Below are 13,706 nucleotides of genomic sequence, written 5' to 3'. Positions count from 1 at the left end.
AAAACAAATAAGCAGGTTTGGGGATTAGACCTGGGCCTGAAAGAAATTGCAAGATAAATGGAAAGTCCCTTTAAGTGGCATTTAATTATAAAGCTTGATATAAAATTGAGTGTTTTAATCTCGAAACCTGGAGGTCTCAGCCAGCACGACACACTTCTAAGTCCACGAATCCTTCTTTCTGCCTATGTGTTTTTTCTGTTGCATGGATCTGCTTAGAGGCTGCAGTCCTGACCCCGAGTCCCACTCGGTGTGAAGTGGAGCTGAGCGATGCCTGCTGTGCTCTGCTGGGATGGGGCATCTCAGCTGCAGTCACTTGGGATTTACACCCTGAAATAAGGAGTGACCACCTTCCTTTGATAGGATCTATATAGGGATATGACCTACCAATATTGCCTGCTAAGCCACATCCCTTTTCTCATCCTTTCCTTATCTACTTCTTGTTTTGGGATGAAAATTTCCAAGTGTAGTTTATTTCCAGTGTCTCGGGGAGATCTGAGCAACATCCAGCAGGTTGCCTTTGAGTCATCAGAAGAATTACATATCCACGTTATTATTTCACAGTTTTCCCCCTTGTGGAGGTTGCTGGATGTGTGTGAAGAGCTGGAAGTCAAAGGGATGTGGTTGGTGGGCATCTTGGGGAGGATTTGGGGTCAGATTTGGGGAGCTTAGAGGTCTTTTCCAACCACTATGATTCAACAGGGCAAAAACAACCAGAAAAGTGATAGATGAAGTAGAGGGGCTGTTGTATAGGGACACATTGCCAGCCCCGGGCTGGGACCCACTAGAACCACATGGCACAGCACAACAGGGCATGACATGGCACAGGATGGCATAGGATGGTTTGGCATAGCATGGGATGGGGTGGCATGGCATTACATATGATGGCATGGCATGAAATGGAGTGATATAGGATGGCATAAGATGGCATGGAATAGAAGAGCATGACATAGGATGGCATAGCATGGGATGGAATAGCATAGGACAGAATGGCATGGAATGGCATAAGATGGTATGGCATAGGATGGGGTGATATGGCATGGTGTGGAATGGCATAGCATAAAATGGTATGGTATGGGATGACAAGATGGCATGGCATGGAGTGACATGACCTGGGGTGGAATAAGGTGGTATGGCATAGTGTGGCATGGGATAGCATGCTGTGGAATGGCATAGGGTGGCATAGCATAAGATGGCATGGCATGGAATGATATATGATGGCATGGCATAGGATGGCATGACATGGGATCGCACAGGATGGCGAGGCACAGCATGGCAGAATATAGCGTAGCATGGCATGGCACAACATGGGATGGCATAGGATGGCATGACATGGCACGGCTCTGTCCTAGCACAAGGTGGAAGAATGAGCAGCAGCCTGGCGATTGGCTCAGCCCAGATAAGAGGCTCCTTTGTACTGCAGAAATGCTGCTATCACGTGCAGATCTCTCTGCTGCCATGGTTACTGCCTGCTGCAGTGCATGCAGCACAGCGGTGTGACCATGTTGAGCTGGGACATGCAGCATTAGCATGGCTCTGGGTCCTGCTGCAGCACTGGGCAGTGTCCCATCGCTTTTTACACGAAGGCTCTTTTCATTAAAGTGTTTTCCTGTGCGCTAATTACGTTGGTTTTCCTTCTGTAAATGAGCCCGATATGATCTGTGTGTCTTGGCAAACAGCCTCGAGAACAGTAACCAAAGCCTTTTTGTTTGATCGCTGTTTGCTTTGCAAATCTCCCTGCTCTCACCGTTCCTGGCTGCCTTCAGACAGCCTGCACGTGCGGGTTGATGGGAGGGAAATGGGGCTCTGTGTCATTCCTGCTGCAGGAACAGGAAAGGTTTGGGTGTTCCTGAGACCCTGGGGTGGATGGCTGCACTCAGGGAGCAAACGTGCTGCCATCTGAGCACTGTTATCTGCAGAGGGAGAAAAGTCCACCTGTCCACCCATCTAAGAAATAGGTTGTGTCAGCAATTTGCAGGGCTGGGTTTTAATCTGCTCTTAAGGCACCGGCAGACAGGAGCAGAGGAGACGTCGCTTTCTCCTCCACTGCAGACAGAGTTGCTCTGCAGCAGCCGCCCTGGGGGCCCTTTGGGGAGCAGGCAGTGCCATGCATGCGCTGGGTGCTCTGGCTGCACTCTCAGTGCTGGGCTGGACTAAGGACAGCAAATGGAGGAGCGTGGCTCTGCAGAGCACCAGGGGACTGCCAGGAGCGAGGCGGTGGGCAGCAGGGCCCGGCCCCCAGGTGAGAGACATGGGGTGGGAGCGATGGCAGTGAGCTGCAGTGTCCATCCATCGCCATGCAGCTCCAGGTGCGGGTGTAGGGCTGTGCATTATAGATGAGAGCTGTGAATAATGCATGGCAGGGTAAGTTTGCAGGCCGAGCAGTTGGGAGGCGACAGAGCTGTGCCATTGCTCTCCCCTTCCAGAAGGGCACAGCAGCACTGCTCTTCCCACAGAGGCTCCTATGGCTGCGTGTCCCTGTGGGATTCAGCTCTGAGCAGCCAAAGCCACGCACTCAGTGTCCCTTAGTGGCACGGCTGCTGACATCAGCCTCCAAACTCAGTTCCCTAAATTATTCACAATTACTGCTTGAGCGTCTCCTCCAAAACCAAACGTGCTTCCGAGGGCACTAAAAATAGACAGCTTCGCCGAGGACGGGATGCCTTTTTTAAAGGAGACCGCTGCCATCCTTTCTGCCTGTATTTGCACCTCCTGGCTCAGCTCCTGGGGAGAAGGGCAGGGATGGGGCCAGGCCCTGCAGGGACCCTCCAGCTGCACAGCAGGAGAAAAAGACAGGGCTGCTGATGTTGGGTGGGTGAGTGGGGGCAGCTCCGGGTCACCTGAGTGCTGCCCTATCTCAGCATCGCTGCCTGCGGGTTGGGTTAATTCCCACTGTGAACTTGGAAACGAGTACAAATTTCTCAGGAGCACACTAAGACTTAATTAAAACTCGTTAAAGAGCTCAGATGGCAACGAGGGACTGTGGGGTTTCGTTAGCTGCTCCTGTGGGCTCAGCACGGGGATCCCCTCACTGGGGCTCTCAGGGAGGAGTGGAGTTACAGCACTGAGCTGCGTTATCATTAATTGCTCTGTGGGGATGATTCTCGCTCCATCTGATGATCCTCCCGGTGGGAATTTCCTACAGAGAGCACCCAGGTGTGCCCACGCCTGCATTCCTGCCATCAGTTTGCTGGAAGGGAATGGAGGGGGAGGTTAAACTTTGGCCAGGATATCGTATTTTCCCCCCATCTCCCCCGAGGTGTTACAGATGTAGGTTAAATATTTGCTCGGGGCAGAGCAGACTGCAAATGCAAAGGGCCCCCATCGGCACAATCAATGGGGCTTCCCTCCATCCACACTCGTGGGCAAATAGGGGGGAAATGGGAATGAAGCCGCCTGGCTGAGCCGATCCCTCATTGCATACACACGCACAGGAGGTGGCAGCGGGGCTGGCCGCCCTCCTGCTGCTCTCCCAGCGCTCATTGATCCCGGGCCGGCACTCGGATGTCTGCTCCCAGGCTGGCAGCGAGGAGGGATGCTTTGCAGACGGGGAAAGAGCTGCTCTAAAAGGAAGGGCAGAGCCCGCGGCGCCGCGTTGGAACGTGGAGAGAAAGCAAAGGCAGCACGCAGTGAGCTGGGGCTGGAGAGAGGGGGGTGGGGGGGCAGCCCTATTGCTCGCGCAATATGAGGGTGATAGAGGGGCTGCTTCCAATGCGAAAGAGCCCTGAGGGTCGGGATTTCCATGCTCAGCCCCGAGTACCATCCTTAGGATAAACCCCACCGGCCCGGTGGGCACCCAGATCTCCTGGTGCATTGGGGTCCTGCTCTGGGAGCCGTCCATCTCCCCTCACCCATTTAGTCTCTTCTCGATGCAATTGACGCAACGTACGCCCGCTGCATAATTGCAATGCCATCAAAAAACCTGAAGCATTCAAAGGACAGGAAATGACTTAACGCCCAGAGCTATTTGCATAAACATTATTTTGCCCTCACAGCTCGTAAATTAAGGCAGTGACAATACGACATTTAGAGTCGCTGCTGGAATGCTTACAGTCACCTCGTGTCCGCCCGTGTCATCGCTGAACCAGCGGCAGCCGCTGCACGGACACGGGGAGCCCTGCGTGAACACCTACAGCACCCACAGTGGGGCTGAGAGAGACTATATGGGGCTGAGAGGGGCTGTGGGGGCTGGATAAGGCTATGAGGGGCTTTAAGGGGCTGAGAGGGGCAGGTCGGGGCTGTGTGAGGCTATGTACAGCTGAGAGGGGCTATATGGGGCTCTGTAGGACTGAGAGAGGCTGTGTGGGACTACGAGCAGCTGTAAGGGGCTGAGTGGCAGAGTTGGGCTACGTGGGGCTGAGAGTGGCATTGCGGGGCCGTGCATCCCCCAGGCACCGCCGCCCGTCGGGGGTCCCGGGCGTTACCAGGGCAACGAACCGGGGCGGAGCAGCCGGTGCCGACGCCCGGGTGGGCGGGACCGGGGCGGGGAGCGGAGCCGCAGCGGGCGGCCGGTGAGCGGCACCGGGAGGGAACCGGGAGCGGGCGGTACCGGGAGCGGGCGGGGCCGGGCCGGGCCGGGCTTCCCTTTGTGTGCGGGACGGCGGTGGGAGGGACCGGGGTGCGGAGCGGGACCGGCGGACTTTGCGAGGTGCCGAGTCGCTCTCCCTGCGGCAGCCGAGGGGTCGCGGAGCCGGGGACCCCCCGTGCCATGCCGGCAGCCCGCCCGGGCCGGGAGCTGCCCCTGCAGCGTGAGTAGCGCCCAGCTCCGCGGAGGGGCGGGGGGAGGAACCGGCAAGCCCGCATTCTTCGCATTGCTGCGCGGCCGGGGAGCGGGAGCGAGCTGCAGAGCTGCAGGGGCGTGGGGTGCCCTGCGGGTTGCGCGTCCTGCTGCTCGCCCTGCTGCCCGTCTCCTTCGGGCCTCAGCCGCTCCGCAGGGCGATATTTGGGGCAGTGCGGGTCGGGTCCGCCCGGTCCGTGGGCTCGGGGATGGCTGCCGGCCCGGTGCTGCCGCCGCCGTCCCTGTGCGGGGCCGCCCGTCCCCGCTCCGCGCTGCGCTGCCGCCCGAGCAGAGGGAAGGAAGGGAACTTCTGACCGGGGCACGCAGCTGCTCCGTGCCGTTCCCTCGCAGAATCACCTCGCCAGCACTTTTCTTTACTGGTGGCATTAAAAATAGATAGATATTTCTTTTCCCTGCAAGCCGGCGAATGCGGAATTACACAACAGCCCGGACTTTTGTGACCTTTGCCGTATTCCTCTCCTCCCTCCTTCTGGGTTTTCCTTTGGTGTAGCGGCTGGAAAAGCCCCGGCCCTTTGCATTCAACCTTGAGACACCAGGGCTTTGCCGAAGCCCACCCGGCGCAACGACACCGACGTGTAACGGGCAGACCCGAAGGCAGCCGGCTGAATTCCTTTTGACAATAGAGGGTGGGGATGTGGGACCGTCCTTGCAGCGCCTGTGCGATGTGGGTGTCCCGGGGATGGAGGAGCACGCACACCCAGCGGCACGTTTCACCCTGCAGGTCTCGCTGGAGGACGGCCGGCAGCCGGCCCTGCCGTACAACACGGAGGAACCACCGGCAGCCCCATGTGAGCCCGCCGTGCCGGGGCAGGCAGCCTGCACCATGAGCCTGGAGAAAGCCGGTGAGGGGAGCACGGACGCAGCCGGGGCTGAGGGATGGGGCCATGCAGGCAGTGTCTTCTAGCCCAGCTGGGAGGAGGCAGCGCTCACCGGGTGGGGGGGGCTGCTGCCTTCAGGTTTGGGTTTGCTGTCCCTTGGCTGGAGCATCTCTTTGCTACGAGGAGGAAGCGGGTGCTTGAGCAAAGCTGTGCACGCAGCCCGGGGCAGGAGAACAAAAACCCTCCTGCAGTCCCTTCTGGAGGAGCACGGATTCCTGGCTGTCCCTCTTCGCTGCCTCTTGGCTCGAAGAAAGCACAAGTCCCCACAGCTGTCAGTGCCTTGGGATGGCTGACACCTTACAGCACGTGTGTGAAACACAACTGACACACGGCGTCAGCCCGCCTGCAAGCAGCCAGCAGCTCCCAGCATCGCCTTCTGCCTCCCAACCTTTGCTTTCCAGGCAAGGCAGGGAGCAGCCCAGATCCATGCTGCTGGTTCCACCGGCACTGCATGGCGGTGAGTCAGTCCAGCTCGTCCCCTGCTGGAACCACCGAGCAATTTAAGGCTTCGTTTGCAGAAAGCTGTGTTTAAACTCGTGCTGCGAAGGTCAGAAAGTCGCACTCAACAAGCAGGGCCACCATTTGGGTCGCCCGTGTCATTTGAATTTGGCTTCCATTCCACTGCCGTGTTCGGTGACGCAGCCTTTAATAACACCATCCCATGCTGTTTTTCCACTGGCACCTGCTCATTCAGGGGAAAAAAAGGCTGAGGGGGTGAATCAGAGGCAGCAGTGGGGCTGGGTGGCTGCACGTCCACACGGGGCAGCTCAGGCTGTGCTGTGGGATGCCAGCATCCCTCTGTTACGCATTGGTACCACTGGGACCCCCAGCTCTGCTGTGCTCCTGTTGCTGCCTCCGTCGGGTCCCTTTCCCTGCAGGGTGCCCGTGTCCCCCTGGGGCTGGCTGACCCTGACCCCGCTGTGCTCGCTCCTGCCGCAGGGGGTCGGTTCTGCAGTGGGAAACGTGCCAGTCTGCCGGCCCAGCGGCCCTTCCCCGTCATCCAGAAGGTGGTGGCATCCATGGCGCACCTGCAGGAGGAGAAGCTGCGGCTGCAGGAGGAGCTGCTGGCTCTGCAGGAGAAACTGGCCGCCCGAGAGAGCGAGGAGATGGCCATCTCCGTCCAGCTGCGAGGGCAGGTAGGGGGGCTTTGGGTGCACTCCGGGCTTCCAGCTGTGGGTTGTGATCTGTAGCATGAAGGCTCAGGGTGCTCCAGCTGTCTTGAATGAGGAGCAGTGCGTGTCTGTGTTGGTGCTTGATGTGCTGCTGTGGACGGGGACTGGCCTCAGTGCTGACCCCCTAATGCTCCTCCTGCCGGTGCAGACACAGCTGTGGATGTGAGGACGTCCCTCATTACAGGGAGATTGAAACCCAGGCTGCTAATAAAGGGATTTGCATGTGGATGTTGTGGAAGCTATTACAGTCAGGTTTGGCTTGTTCCGCTGGTGTCAAAAAGGTGGATGTAATTGTCCTGGATCTGGTTGGCATAGTCTGCATGACACAAGCAGGACAGGCAGCTGGCGTGCCGGGGCTGTGCAGCACGGGGTGAACCTGGGCTCCGTGAGCTCAGCAATGGCCGGGCCGTGCCTCAGCCCCCAGCACACAGCCAAGGGGTCCCTGAGCAGCCTGGAGAGCAGGCGGCTGCCGGAGCTGCCTGAGGAGGTAGGGCACGGGGCTGCTGTAGCACTGGGGAGCAGAGGGAGCAACTCTTCTCCGTGCTTGGTGCATGGCTGGGGCCTTCCAGCTGTGTGTGGGGCGGTGTGCTTTCCTGTGAGGTTTATCCTTGAGGTTCTGGAAGGTGCAGGGAGTGGTTGGGGCTGTGTGTGGGGAGTGCAGCCCTGCGGTGCACCGTTCGTTAAGCAGGAGAGTGGCAGCTTAGCCATGGCTCCACGTCCCCCTCCTCCTGCATGGGCTGTGCTGAGAAAGGGGTGGGGGGCAGCGGAGGAAGGGTTGAATTGAGCTGCTCAGCCTCTGCCCCGGCACACGCAGGAGATGCGCTCGGGCAGCTCGCCGCGCCGCCGACTCCACAAGGGAGTGGCTTTATAACTTATCATAATTAATTACAGCACAATGTTGAGCGCGTTCGCATTTGTTATAAATCAGCAGCTCCTAAATGACGATCTGCGGAGGTTCAGAAGAGGCTGTTGTCGTTTGCATGGGGCGGCAGCCTCACTGGGACGGGGGTTGGTGCGGTGCCTCCTCGCCTGGCGGGGTGTTAGGAAGGGAATCCCTTCCCGGGTAGCAGAGCGGTGGGGGCTGGGGGGGGGCACAGCACAGCTTTGTGCTTCCCCATGTGTGCAGGTTGAAAACTTGAAGGCGAACCTCCGTGAGCAGGCGCAGGAGATCGGCAGGCTGCGCTCGGAGATGGTGAGCTCACCGGCTGCGGGGGGGGGGATAAAGTGGGACTGGGGGGGGCTCCCATCACACGCTGACGTTCCGCAGGGGGGAACGGATGCGGAGAAGCACCGGGACCTGCTGGTGGCTGAGAATGAGAGGCTGCGGCAGGAGATGAAGGCACGGGAAGGGGAGTTAAGGGAGCTGCGGCGGCAGCAGGCGGCGTGTCGGGACTGCACGCACCTCCAGGTGAGCTGCGGGTGAGCCGTGGGGCTGCGGGTGCCACGGCCAAGGCTGAGCCTGCTTTGGGGCCAGGAGAACGCCGGGCTGCAGGAGCGGCTGTGCCAGCTGCAGAGGGAGGCGGAGGAAGCCCGAGCCAAGCTGGCCGAGCTGGAGCTGGAGGTGCAGCAGAAGACGAACCGTCTGGCCGAGGTGGAGCTGAGGCTGAAGGATTCGCTGGCCGAGAGAGCGCAGGAGGAGGAGCGGCTCAGCCGGCGGCTGCGGGACAGCCAGGAGACCATCGCCAGCCTCAGGGCTCAGCCCCAGCAGATAAAGGTGAGCACCGCGGGGCTGTGCCTCCTGCTGGCTGTGCCGCGGTGCCGTGACCTCGGTCCGTAATACACCGTCGTCTGTGGGCGCTTTGTGCAGTACATCATCAAGACGGTGGAGGTGGAGTCAGCCAAGGCAAAGCAGGCGCTGTGTGAAAGCCAGTCCCGAAATCAGTACCTGCAGGAGCAGGTGGGGATGCAGAGGCAGGTGCTGAAGGAGATGGAGCAGCAGCTGCAGAGCTCCCAGAAGACGGCAGCTCAGCTCCGGGCACAGGTACGGGTCTGCAGGCACAGCAGTGCAGTGATGTGAACCAGGCGGCACCTGGGACTGATGTGCATTAATTGTCGGTGCTGCCTTACCCCACCGATCCCCCCAGATTGCCATGTATGAGTCGGAGCTGGAGCGGGCCCATGGGCAGATGCTGGAGGAGATGCAGGCGATGGAGGACGAGAAGAACCGTGCCATCGAAGAGGCGTTTTCCCGCGCCCAAGTGGAGATGAAGGCGGTGCATGAGAACCTGGCGGGTGAGGAGGGCAATGGGGTTTGTGGGGCTCGTGGGGGTCAGGGCCACCCATCCTCACCCCATGCTGCCCACAGGCGTGCGGACCAACCTGCTGACGCTGCAGCCGGCGCTGCGCACCCTGACCCACGACTACAACAGCCTGAAGCGGCAGGTGCGGGATTTCCCCCTGCTCCTCCAGGAGACCCTGCGGAGCGCCAGGGCTGAGGTGAGTATGGGGTCAGCCCGGAGCCCCTCACCCTGTGTGGTGTGTGGGTGGGAGGCTGAGCATCATCCTTCACTCAGATCGGCCAAGCCATTGAGGAGGTGAACAGCACCAACAGGGAACTGCTGCGCAAATACCGCCGCGAGCTGCAGCTCCGCAAGAAGTGCCACAACGAGCTGGTGCGGCTGAAAGGTGCGTTGGGGCCGGGCTGAGGGAATGGCCGGGTGCCACAGCGGGGCTGATTGATGCCTCTGCTCCCCCAAGGGAACATCCGTGTCTTTGGGAGAGTCCGCCCCATCACTAAGGAGGATGGAGAGGGCCCGGAGGCGGTCAGTGCGGTGACGTTCGATGCGGATGACGACGCCGTCCTGCACCTCCTGCACAAGGGGAAGCAGGTGTCCTTTGAGTTGGACAAGGTGTTTCCTCCTCAGGCGTCCCAGGAGGAGGTGGGTGCTGCTTCACGCCACTAACAGTGGGAGGAATGAGGGCTGTGGGACCGTCCCCTGATGCCCTCTGGCCCCCTGCAGGTGTTTCAAGAGGTTCAGGCTCTGGTCACCTCCTGCATCGATGGGTACAACGTCTGCATTTTTGCCTATGGACAGACAGGGGCAGGGAAGACCTACACAATGGAGGTGAGTTTGCCTGGCTTTGCCTCCCTCTTCTTCCTTGCAGTGCCCTGTGTCCCAGTGCTATCATTAACGCAGGCTGGCGCTGGACCAGTCCCGGCTGTTTCTGCAACCCCTGAGCTTTGCTTCTGCTCAGCTGCATCGGGAAAAAGCCCAACGGGTCATTTCTCTCCCCATGCACCAGGGAACCTCCACCAACCCGGGTATCAACCAGCGGGCCCTGCAGCTGCTCTTCTCCGAGGTGCGGAGCAAAGCGGCTGACTGGGACTATGCCATCAGCGTCAGCGTGGCCGAGATCTACAACGAGGCTCTCAGGTAGGGATGTGAGCCCTTGGCTGGGGCACAGCATCACGTGGAGCCCTCGGGGCTCAGCGTTGGCCGTGTAAGGAAGCACTGGTCTGGGTCCTGTCTCCCTTTGAGCCGTTTCTGCTTATTTGGGCTCCCCCCGCTTCCTCTGCCGGGCTCCAAACCCTTCCCCTTGGCCTGGCTCCTTGGCCGTTATATTTAGAAACTGTGCTCTGGGAGCCAAGGGAATGAGAAACATTTTCCTGCCCTGCCTGGACGCTGGGGGTTGGGGGAGTGACGGCAGCAGCCGCAGGGGCTCTCCAACACTGCAGGGACCAGCCCTGAGTGCACATCTTCATTGTGCTGCACCTCTGGAGGCAGCGGGCTCTGATCTGATGGGAGCTGGGTGCTGATGGGTTCCCCCTCGCAGGGACCTGCTGGGGAAGGAGCCCCAGGAGAAGCTGGAGATCAAGCTGTGCCCTGATGGCAGCGGGCAGCTCTATGTGCCTGGGCTGACTGAGTTCAGCGTGCAGAGCGTGGAGGACATCAACAAGGTGAGGCAGTGAGCTGGCAGTCATCCCACGGTGTGTTGGTGGCTCTGCAGTGTTGTCCCAGGATGGGGAGAAACAGAGCCCAGAATAGGCCCTGGGCGTGCTGCAGGGGCACTGGAAATAAAAGCACAGGGCACGGGTGGATGGGGGGACGAGCAGATCGCAGCCTCACCCCCTCCTCACCCTCAGGTCTTTGAGTTTGGCCACGTCAACCGTGTGACGGAGTGCACCAACCTGAACGAGCACAGCTCCCGCTCCCACGCGCTGCTCATCGTCACCGTCCGCGGCCTCGACCGCAGCACGGGGCTGCGCACCACGGGTGGGTGCTGTGCCCCTGGGTGGTTGCTGTGCCCCCTGGCAGGGCTGCATGGTAGTGCTGGCGGTGCTGACATCTGTCTGTGCCCCCAGGGAAGCTGAATCTGGTGGACCTGGCAGGCTCGGAGCGTGTCGGGCGCTCGGGTGCAGAGGGCAGCCGGCTGCGTGAGGCTCAGTACATCAACAGGTCACTGTCAGCGCTGGGGGACGTCATCTATGCGCTGCGCTCCCGCCAGGGCCACGTGCCCTTCCGCAACTCCAAGCTGACCTACCTGCTGCAGGACTCGCTCAGCGGGGACAGCAAGACCCTCATGATGGTGCAGGTCTGGGTTCCCCGTCCCCCACCCCCTGTGCAATGTGCCACCTGCCGTGGCTTCTCTCTGCTGGTGACGGGGTCGTGCCTGGTGCAGACGGCGGCTGGGGGCTATCCTGGGGGTGGTGGGTTAATAATAGCAGCCCCCTGACCCCATTGAGCAGCAGGGAGGGGTGGGTGTGGGGGTGTCAGTTGGGTGATGTGCTGCTGCTCCCACCCGCAGGTCTCCCCTGCCGAGAAGAACAGCAGTGAGACGCTGTGCTCACTGAAGTTTGCCGAGCGCGTCCGCTCCGTGGAGCTGGGCCCTGTGTCCCGCAAGGCCGAGCTGGTGTCCTGGCCCAGCCAGGAGCACCTGGAGGTACCCACAGCTCCACCATTGCCTTCCATTGTGTGCCATCACTGGAGGTACCAGCTGACCCAGGGCTGTGCCCCATCTCTCCCCAGGGTGATGTGCCGGGATCCTCCAGCCGGAGCCACGCATCCCCCAGCCCTGGGCTGCCCAGCGGCCGCAGCACCTCCATCCGCAGGAAGCTGCAGACCTCAGGTGGGTGAGGACAGGGGGGTCCTGCTCCATGATCCCGGAGTGCCCAACTCATGGCCTTCCACGGGAGGAGGCTCCCAGCCCACTGATGACAGGCTAAGCTGCGTGGTGTGAGCTGTGCTGTAATCGGCTCATTAACCGCTGGCTAATTGGCTGGCAGGAGCCTGGTTAGGGCTTCCCCTGAAGTGCCCTGTCCCAGCACAGGGCAGTGAGGGGCCACATGGGGCAAAGCAGCCAGGGCTGCACATGGGGCAGCCAGGGAGCGATGCTGCAGGGCAGTGCCCGCAGCTGAACCTCTCTTCTCTTCGATTTCAGCCTGAATTGGGCAGCAGTGGCTGCCAGGTGAGTGTGGTTGGCTGGGAGCTGGTGATGGGCTCTGCTTCAGGCTCTGCTTCAGCCTCGCTTCCCAGGCTGGGAGGGCTGCAGGGCTGTGCTGCTTACAGGGGTGCTGCTGGGACCGCATCGCTTGGGGCCTTGAGCTGTGGTGGCTGTGCCCCCTGCCCAGCCTGATGCATGTTGTGTCCCCACAGGGAAGCTGAGGCCGGTCCCCGTGTGACACGTGCTGCAGGACCCAGCCCCTCACCCACCTCGGTGCCCCGGCCACCTTCAGAGCTGTGCCTGGGGGTGGTGGCACCTCTCGCCGTGAGACACGCAGCTCTGTGACTTGTAATTCTTGCTGGACAGATGGCTTTAGCCAGAGCAAGGAGCCTCGACACCTCTTCAGCTTTGTTTTTGGGACGGTTGGGGTATCTGGCTGGAAGGATCGGGGCTGAGCACCCCCACCTCGCCGTGCTGGGGGCAACACGGCTGCAGGAGCAGCGGGCACATGGATGAGGTTTGGTTTGGTGTAATTGTGCCCAGCTCCCTGCCACAAGGTCCTGCTCTACCCCATGCCCCCCAACCCGGCCACATTCAGAGCAGCACAGCCCAGATTTGAAGCCAGAATAACCCCAGCAGCTCCTTTCCCTGTTGGATTCTCAGCCCTATTGCACGAAGGCGCCCCGGTGCTGCTGCATGCACCCTGCCCAAAGGGAGAGCAGCCACAGGGCTGTCCCCCTGGCACCAGCAGGGGCTTTGCAGTCTTGAAGGAAGCTATTGTAAAGTGACTGAACGGTTGTCTTCTCAAGAGAGATCACAGTGTGGTCAAGATGAATGTGTTTGCAATATTTATAACCTGTTTACATGGTCTTGGAATGGAGGAAAAAAGAAGAGTAACCCTGCAGCCCAGTGCTGTTGGTGTAGGTGTGGAAGTGGGGGCAGAGGAGCCCCATTGCAGCCCCTGGGGCAGCTGCAACCACGGGAGGTATGTGCTGCACCTTCCAGCTCCCAGCTGTCCTCCACACCGTATCCTATTAAAGAAAGGGAAATAAAAAGGGAAAAATAAGTCTAGTCTTTTGTTAAGATTAGATGTTTCTATGTATTTTAATAATATATATATTATTATCCTGTTTTATAACAAAACTTATTTTAAATAAAGCATTGAAGCCGTTCCCCCTGCGCTGCTGTTACTTCCCCCTGGGCTCCATGCCCCGCTGGCTGTTACAGGCTGGAGCCCACTGCCCTGAGCGCTGCCAGCACTCAGGTGTGGAGCAGGGATGTGTCAGGGAGGAGGACAGGCCACAAGCTGCTCTCAGGGCTGGGACCTGCCCAGCACAGCGAAACCTCCCACGGGCTTCCTGCAAGGAGCTCGGGCAGCACGGCCGCTCTTACTCACGGCAGCCACTTACTCACAGCAGGAAGGGTGAGAACGTGGCTGGTGCCCTGAGAGACATGATGAGGGGAGGAGATTCAGGCACA

The 13,706-nt window shown here is 60.0% G+C and overlaps 1 protein-coding gene across 6 annotated transcripts; it reads left to right on the top strand.

Annotated features, from left to right (window-relative positions):
- Window positions 1–2,089: 2,089 nt before the first annotated feature.
- Window positions 2,090–13,399, top strand: KIFC3 (kinesin family member C3). 6 transcript variants are annotated; one of them, XM_015873657.1, is made up of 20 exons: window positions 2,090–2,239; window positions 5,517–5,637; window positions 6,613–6,809; window positions 7,972–8,037; window positions 8,113–8,253; window positions 8,320–8,559; window positions 8,653–8,826; window positions 8,930–9,077; window positions 9,151–9,281; window positions 9,359–9,470; window positions 9,543–9,724; window positions 9,806–9,910; window positions 10,089–10,219; window positions 10,620–10,743; window positions 10,930–11,059; window positions 11,149–11,378; window positions 11,592–11,726; window positions 11,813–11,912; window positions 12,225–12,251; window positions 12,440–13,399. In XM_015873657.1, exons 1-19 carry the CDS (start codon window positions 2,105–2,107, stop codon window positions 12,227–12,229), a joined length of 2,607 nt encoding a protein of 868 aa, XP_015729143.1. In that variant the 5' UTR covers window positions 2,090–2,104; the 3' UTR covers window positions 12,230–12,251; window positions 12,440–13,399. The 6 variants fall into 6 exon arrangements, with proteins under 6 accessions (XP_015729143.1, XP_015729142.1, XP_032302874.1 ...); XM_015873656.1 differs by lacking the exon at window positions 12,225–12,251; XM_032446983.1 differs by lacking the exons at window positions 2,090–2,239; window positions 12,225–12,251 and adding an exon at window positions 3,546–3,626.
- Window positions 13,400–13,706: the final 307 nt, after the last annotated feature.

Source organism: Coturnix japonica, chromosome 11 (genome assembly GCF_001577835.2).
Source record: "Coturnix japonica isolate 7356 chromosome 11, Coturnix japonica 2.1, whole genome shotgun sequence".
NCBI classification, from domain to species: domain Eukaryota; kingdom Metazoa; phylum Chordata; class Aves; order Galliformes; family Phasianidae; genus Coturnix; species Coturnix japonica.
This window is presented reverse-complemented; position numbering and strand designations above follow the sequence as displayed.

Excerpts from the sequence above, each read along its gene's own strand:
- KIFC3 (XM_015873656.1), top strand. The coding sequence starts at position 2,105 with ATGCATGCGCTGGGTGCTCTGGCTGCACTCTCAGTGCTGGGCTGGACT. Across the intron at positions 6,810-7,971 it reads CCGTCCAGCTGCGAGGGCAG|GTTGAAAACTTGAAGGCGAA; the intron begins GTAGGGGGGCTT and ends CCATGTGTGCAG. Across the intron at positions 9,282-9,358 it reads TGCGGAGCGCCAGGGCTGAG|ATCGGCCAAGCCATTGAGGA; the intron begins GTGAGTATGGGG and ends TCCTTCACTCAG.